Source organism: Aythya fuligula, chromosome 3 (genome assembly GCF_009819795.1).
Source record: "Aythya fuligula isolate bAytFul2 chromosome 3, bAytFul2.pri, whole genome shotgun sequence".
Taxonomy (NCBI): domain Eukaryota; kingdom Metazoa; phylum Chordata; class Aves; order Anseriformes; family Anatidae; genus Aythya; species Aythya fuligula.
In genome coordinates, this window is record NC_045561.1 from 70,329,051 (window position 1) to 70,336,448 (window position 7,398).

At 44.3% G+C, this 7,398-nt stretch overlaps 1 protein-coding gene across 1 annotated transcript; it reads right to left on the reverse strand.

Moving 5' to 3' along the window:
- Window positions 1-1,195: 1,195 nt before the first annotated feature.
- On the reverse strand, window positions 1,196-7,128 carry OSTM1 (osteoclastogenesis associated transmembrane protein 1). The gene is made up of 6 exons (XM_032184816.1): window positions 6,908-7,128; window positions 5,430-5,544; window positions 4,237-4,334; window positions 2,749-2,913; window positions 1,777-1,942; window positions 1,196-1,468 (listed from the first exon to the last, which is right to left on the reverse strand). The coding sequence occupies exons 1-6, from the start codon at window positions 7,124-7,126 to the stop codon at window positions 1,413-1,415; spliced, it is 819 nt and encodes a 272-aa protein (XP_032040707.1). The 5' UTR covers window positions 7,127-7,128; the 3' UTR covers window positions 1,196-1,412.
- Between the last annotated feature and the right edge of the window lie 270 nt (window positions 7,129-7,398).

Here is a 7,398-nt window from a genome sequence, read left to right on the forward strand (position 1 = left end):
AATCTGATTTTTAGATGATACGGCCATGTAGTTTTACCTTACGGTTATAAAAATAGGTATTTTTGGAGCAAAGCCATTCATTAACGTCAAGTACAGCTATAAATTGTTTCAATCCTATCACTCCCCCAAGTTAGCACCATCGTCAGCCAAACCGAACCTCTGGTATTGCTACAGCTGCTGCTTGTTGAACCGTACCCACTGCCTGTCAGCAGCACTATCCATCCCTGCAGTTATTGTACAGCTTTTTTTTTTTTTTTTATCTGCTTTGGAATCCCACATGCTTGTATTTATTTATTATTCATCTGTTTCTCAGGGATCATTTTTAAAACTACTTCTTGAAAGTCAAGAACTCCCAGCACAGTATCTTCATTGTGCTTCAAGGCAGTTTTCAAGTTGCATGAACCTCCCGGTTCATTTACCTGTACAATACATGTTACGCATGAAAGGATCATTTTTTCCCTACCACACTCCTGTAAACACCTCTGAATTAAGCCACAGAAAGCTCTAGACTAGGAAATCCAGCATGTCCAGTGACTTGACTTTACCTCACTTCTCTACAACAGCAAAAAAATAAAACCAACACAACACTTTAAAGGCAAAGGAAACAACACAATAAACAGACAAAATGATGCATTCCCAGTGACCTGGGCAGACACCTAGAATAAGCCTCTGAAAATATAACATTTGAAAAGCGAAGATTTTAGTGGTTGAAGTGTGCAAATGACTAAATATGCCACTTATATCAGAGATAGCTGAATACTGTAGTCATCAATGATTACTATTCATGTCTAGCACTGGCAGTTCTGTTGCTTTTGTTGCTGGCTTTGAACATTATATATTACCACTTCCTCTACATATTTCATGCTTTTCACAGTGACCATTGCAATCAACTGAGCAGCAGCATGACTTTAGAGAAAAGGATCAAAAAGATGGGAACTTTTTATTTTTTTTCCAAGGTTTCCTGCCCGTTCCAAGTCTGACAAGACAGAGCGTTACATGGAAATAATGTTTCAAACAGGAACATCAAGTATTACTTCAAGTTTTTCCTGTCTATGAAAATCATCTCAAAAAGATCCAGAATCTCAGATAGGTTTCTGTGAACCAAATATGATAAATTAAAGAGGAAAAAAAAAAACACGCAAAGAAAGAGAGAAAAACACCAGCTTCAGCCTGAGACTGAAAAAAAAAACACCACAGATTTTTCAAAGCCAGAGTCCATACAGTGTCACACAGCCCTGCCTTGTCATGTTTGTTAATATCCTTGCTTAGAAGTCAGACAGCATTTTGTTTAACTTGTGTTGCTCTGTATCATTACACTAAACCATAATTAACTCCTCTTTTGTGCCGGCCTCATTCCAACACAATTGTACCCACTGTATACCAGCAGCAGTTCTCAGGTTTTGTTTTGCAGCTCAGCTGTATTTTTCTTGGATGTTCACAAGACTGGCATTTGACTGGATACGCTTGGCTAGAAAGGGAAAAATTATATGAAAATTAAACACAAAGAATTCCACAAAACTCGTCTCTCCACTCCCCTCTATTTATCCGCCAGAGACTTGCAAACAGCTTTCTGTTCACGTCCAAAAACTTTAATGAAAAGATATGGCTGAAGCTCTCCCCTACCCTTCTTCAGGGGACAGCAGCAGACTAATAGTCGCTATTAGCGCCGTCAGCACAGCTGCAGGCAGAGCCGGCTGGGCCCCTGCTCCCACGAGAGCCAAGAGAGTCCCTGGCACCACCCAACTCCAACAGCACAGCGCCAGCGGCAGCACTTACGCAGAATGAGTATCCGTTTCTTCTGCTTCGAGTGAAGGAAGCTACTGAGGTAAAAAACAACGGGTAGGAAGAGGATGAAGGATGAAACAGCAATCACCGGGACCGTATCACTGCAGGGAACCGAGCAGTTGAAAGTCCTGCTCCAAAGCTTCCGAGTGATGTTCATCTACATGGAAACATAAGGAAACAGTGAAGGAGAAAATATTGTATGGATATTCAGGAGATTCAAGGATTCGAGGTTATATGGATATTCAGGAGATTCAAGCACTCAAACACGACCTCAGAAAACAACCTGAACAGATCTCCCCCCAGACACATGCAAATCCCTGGAAATGTAGAAACACACCATTTAAATGGAGCCAAAAATCTCACATCAAAGCTTCAACAAGCCTCAGAAAAAAAAAATATATATACTCAAATATACTGTAGACATTGCCACGTTGCCCGTTTCCCGCAGAACTCACTGACAGTTTGTGGGAACAGGGTTAATCTCACACATTCAGTAACGCTCTTTTTGCCCAACTGCTTGAAACCTCGCAATATAACAAAGCTCCTTCCAAACACAGGTCGCAAATACCGAGGACCCCTAGAAACAGCTGCTGTAATAGGGAATCAATTATCACACCAGCTAGAACAATAGCAGTAAAGCTTTGCATTAAAAGCCAGAAGATTAAGAGATTTTTTTTTTTAAATCCAGGCCCTTCACTGTAACAAGAAATTAAAGTGTAGCTACTCAAACTGGAATGTGCTCAGGCAATCAGGAGCCTCAGTCATGCTCCCACTGCTTGACAGTGGGACAAGGACCTAACAGAACAGCCTCTCTGGGCTCCCTTCCTTCCACTGGACGTCAGCCTGCTGCTGGTCCCAAACTCAATGGGGAAAAAGCAATTCCTAGCAAGAAAAGCACACATGACACAGATTGAGGAAGACCTCCATGACAAGATCTCTCTGTTGAGTATAAACAGTACTTACTGCATCTTCCACATCGATGCACAAGTGTGCAGAGTGCCCAGACTCACTGCCGTGTCTGTTCAGCTTCTGCAGGTTGTTGTAGAGATCGTTCAACATCTTGTAGGTTCCGTTGCAGTTCTTACACACTTCGGTGTAGTTATTTGGTGACTCATTGATGGCTTGTCCCTAGAGTTACAGAACAGCACTCATACAGAGTTTGAAGGAATTATAAAAACTAGAGCCAAGCTTGAACCAAAATCCAGATTTATAACACCCCACATTGAGGAAAGGCAAAGACAGACAACTCACATGACAACACAGGAGGAAAAGGGACCAAAACACTAATTCATTGGGCTGCTCTAGTGACAAGATCCTTTTTTGTTTGGCAGCTTATACATCTCAAACTGTTCCTTGAATCAGTAGGTGTTGTTTTTTGTTGTTGTTGTTGTTTGTTTTTATTTTTTAAAAAGTACCAGCTCCCAGAATGAGAGACAACAGAAAAACTGCAAGCAACTACGTGTTATTCTGGAGCCACAGACGGGGGTTCCTTAAGTGTTTTTTGTTTTTCATTTGACCAGGTGGATCATCTGACCATAGGCAAGTAACTGTTGCTACTGCTGAGCAAATCTGACCACGACAGACTTTGCCCTAATAAACAACCCTTTTCATTTATGGCCTTCACCATCACCAAATGCCATAAAACATACTTGAAAACGAAACTGGTCTCTAAAGACATTCCAAGCCCAGCAATCACTGTATCAGCTAACCACTGACCACTAGGTTAAGATCCAATTTGGATACTTGATTGACAGATCACTCCATGTTGCGCCTACCCAGGCACATTTCCTAGATACCATCAATAATAAAAAACACAGATGGTTCCCTCAGAGATTGCACCATACCCATCATTTCCCATTTTTACTATTGAATGATGCCAGAACTTGGCTAGTTTCCAGCTGAAACAGATTATGTGCCTTTGCTTAGGTGATTTAGGGTATTTTCCTTAAGGAAAATCACCACGTTTATTTCACAAAGTGCTATGTGTTGCCTTTCTGGTATGGACTACCAAAAATTTCATTAGTGGGGAGAACTGTAACAATCATATAAGGTAGCTGGTGTTTCTGTACTAGTCTATGTTATCGAAAGGTTATTTAAAGATTGAACTGTTAAGTCAGAAGACAACAGAAAGGTAGAAAAAGTGACAGTAAGTACAATAACGTCTGCCTGCTATGTAATTATCAACTGTTGTGAATTCAGAAATTCTGATGTGAAGTAGCATTGCAATTACATACAAAACGAAGTCAAGGTGAATACCAATTAGAATTAATTTTAGGCTCTCAGTCTGTAAATAACCACATTTTTGCAGATCACTGATCTATGTGCCTAAACTGCTGGCGAGCTTGAGAGTTTTATTTGCCTAATACGTATCCGCGGTTTGTTCAGCATAAACAAGATTTTGCTAGCAATTAGAGGATTTAGTGCTTCTCTTAAACACGACAGCATAAATACCTGAAGGTTATGTTCAAAACATGTCAGAGACTTATTGAATAAATCCAGGAATTCTACAGTAGAATTTGATAATCCCTCGCTGTTGTTCTTTAAACAATCTGTCAAAGAGAAAGAAAAACATCAGGATATTCTAATTTCTAACATTTCCATAGCTGACAAGCCCCAGGCACTCCACTCTTGCAAAGAGAGCTCTCGACTATAAAAGACAGGTCTAGTCAACACTGCATTTTCCTTAGCTGCCTGCCATTGATGTCTTAGACCTGCTGACCTAACTCTTCATCGAGAACATATCTCAGAATTAATTGGCCTTGATTAAGTGAAAGATGAAGACTATCATCAAGAGCTTTCTGAAGAGGGGGTCTGAATTATCTTTGGACTTTAAGATAAAACAAGACATTACTTTTATTTTCTACCCTGCAAATCTGGCTTTGCCCAGCAACAGTAACAGCCATTATATGACAGCAGAAGCATCAGAAGCAGAGATGAAAGGGGGGGCACCCAGGGAAAAGCTGGACCATGAACACTGGTAGAAATCAGAGTGTAGGTTATTGCTGTTTAATACAAGAGCTGACCATGCCACCAGCTTTCAGGGGAGCTCTGAGGTTTTTCCTCCCCCCACGCCAGAGGAAGAGCCAAGAGCTGCGGTCTATCTGTAAGCATGGCACAGCACCATCAGCATGGGGATGAGCGAGTCACAAGGATGGACTTGGACACCCTCCACCCATGAAGTGAAATCACATGGATGCAGATACAAGTAAACATTGCTGTTACTGGCTTATTAACGAAAAAGTCCAAGTTTCTTACATAAATTAAAAAAAAAAAAAAAAAAGACAAGGAAAGATGGGAAAAACAGAAGAAGCTACAACAAAACTAAGGAAAGTCTCCAGCAGGGTTTGCAGATTGCACAAACACAAACAACTCTAATGTAACTTCCTTTTGAAAGGCTTGCCTGGAACAAATACATATAACTTCTGGTTTTTCATACAGACTAACACCCTCAGATTTTTGGCAGTGTCCCTTACACAATAAAAACCTCCTGTAGCCCTCAGTGGAGTTGCTCTAGTTTAGGATCTGTGTGTTATATGCTGTATGCATTTAAACAAATGCATACAATTCTGATCTGTGTAAATCTTAGGGCTAAAGTTAAGTTCAGTCCTAACAGTGGCTTGAAAGCTGTAGAAGGAGTCACTTACTTGCACAGTTGGCTGCCTCCCATGTTTCGTTAAAGAACTCTGAAAGGGTCACAACTACCTGCAGCCTGTCTGAGGTCAAGATGCTTTTGGCACAATTGTGGCTCTCAGAAGAATTCTAGAAGAAAAGGGGGAAAAAAAAAGCCATCAGGTGTTAAAAATTTGAAGGGGAGTTTGAGAAGTATTTTTAGGTAAACACAGCTAAATGAACGCATCTCATCACATTGGCATTTCTAGAGCAGAGTCAACTGAACAATAAACATCTTCTGATCCTCCAAATCATCCTACAAGCAACACAGCTTAGTGCACATGGTCTTTGAAGATCTACTAGGACTGCACGTGTGTTGGTCAAAAATACACAGATGCATGAAAGCACAGTCAGAGCCTTCTCTGCCAGCCAGCTCATACTTATCCAGTTCTGGACAACTGCTCCAGGAGCCAGCTCAAGCCAGCAATGGGTAGGGTACCATTCTCATCAGACTGCTGATTTATTTGAAGGAGCTGAGTAAAAAATGCAGAATCACTCCAGAAGCACTTACAGAACAAAGAGGAAACGAAGCATCCCTATCAGAACTCAGACTAACGTTTTTCTCCTCCAGAGCTTTCATTTCTTCCCCAAGTCACTGACAGAAAACCACGCTCTCCAGTCACCTGACTCCCATGCTCCGGGTTCCTGGTTTCTAGCTGCTAAATTGCCTTAAGCACTCCCCAAAATTGCCAAAGCTGCCAAAAGCCTCTTTGATAAGCAACGTGGGACACGCAAGGAAAGAATCTCTTTAGTGAGAAGCACGTTGCTTACACAGGGAGATACATGACAGACCCAGCACCTTTCTCTTTCAACATGGGTTTGCTTTTTAAAGAGGTTTCCCCAGTTGTTTATGCAGAGAACTCCCTGGTGGCTTCAGGAAGCGAGTTAAATCTGTGAAACCTCCTCACCAGCTTGACTCCTGAGTGGGGAAAAAACACTTTAAATCCCAAACTGGATCTGACAGAACTGTATCATTTCTTAAAGACGTTCAGCTAGGTTATTCATAAGCCTACTAAGGAGGATTTTAAGGTGCATTTCAGATGAAATGCCAAACCTGCCCTGCCAGGCTGCCGGTACTCCAGAACAGAGGCCGTGGTGAGCTCATAGACATCTTTAGTGCTGGGATTTGTTTGGCAATGCAAACCCCGTGCTGAAAGCTTCCCAGCGACAGCCTCCACCCTTAAACACAGGGCATTTTGGCTGCGTTACGAACCCTTCAGGAGGCGAGGTGCCAGGACTACGTGCTCCATCCATATCCCTCACCCCACACGAGTGGATTTAAGCCCTTAACGTGCTCCCCTGTGCACATCACCCACCCACAGCCCAGCTTCCCACCCCCCTGCAGCACCCAAACCCCACATGCACCGAGCCAACACCCAGCCACACACCCCCGCACCCCACAGGGGCGCCGTGCAGCTGCCCCCCAGCACCCCGACCCCATCCCACGCCGCACCCCGAGGGCGATGTCCCGGTAGAGCCCCAGCAGGGTGCTGTAGTGCCCCCGGCACGCCTGGCACAGCCGCACCGGGCGGGCTCGGCGAGCCAGGCACCCCGACAGCGCCGCGCTGCCCTCGGCGAAGGCGCCCAGCAGCCGCCGGCACTCGGGCTCCAGCTCGGGTGGCTCCAGCTCAGGCAGCTCAGGCAGCTCCAGCTCGGGCAGCCCGGCCGCCATTTCGGCTCCTTCACCCAGCCCCTGCAGCCCCACGGCGGGGCCGGGCAGGAGGATGAGGAGGATGAGGAGGAGGAGGAGGAGGAAGCAGGGCGGCAGCGCCATGGCGGCCCCGCCGAGGAAGCGGAAGCGCCGCGCCGCTCACGGGCTGGGCGGGGGTTATGGGGTGGGCGGGTTTGTGTGTGGTGAGGGGAGCTTGGAGTTGGCTGTCCTAAATAAAGTGACCCCCAAAAGTGATAGAAATGTAATAATTTCAGCCACGGTCATCGTCAAGC

What these genes read in the sequence shown, in the direction of transcription:
- OSTM1 (XM_032184816.1), bottom strand. Translation starts at nt 7,126, where the DNA reads ATGGCGGCCGGGCTGCCCGAGCTGGAGCTGCCTGAGCTGCCTGAGCTG. An exon ending in GGAGGCAGCCAACTGTGCAA is followed by an intron (nt 4,335 to 5,429) that starts GTAAGTGACTCC and finishes TCTCTTTGACAG; the next exon opens with ATTGTTTAAAGAACAACAGC. An exon ending in GAAACGGATACTCATTCTGC is followed by an intron (nt 1,469 to 1,776) that starts GTAAGTGCTGCC and finishes TTCCCTTTCTAG; the next exon opens with CCAAGCGTATCCAGTCAAAT.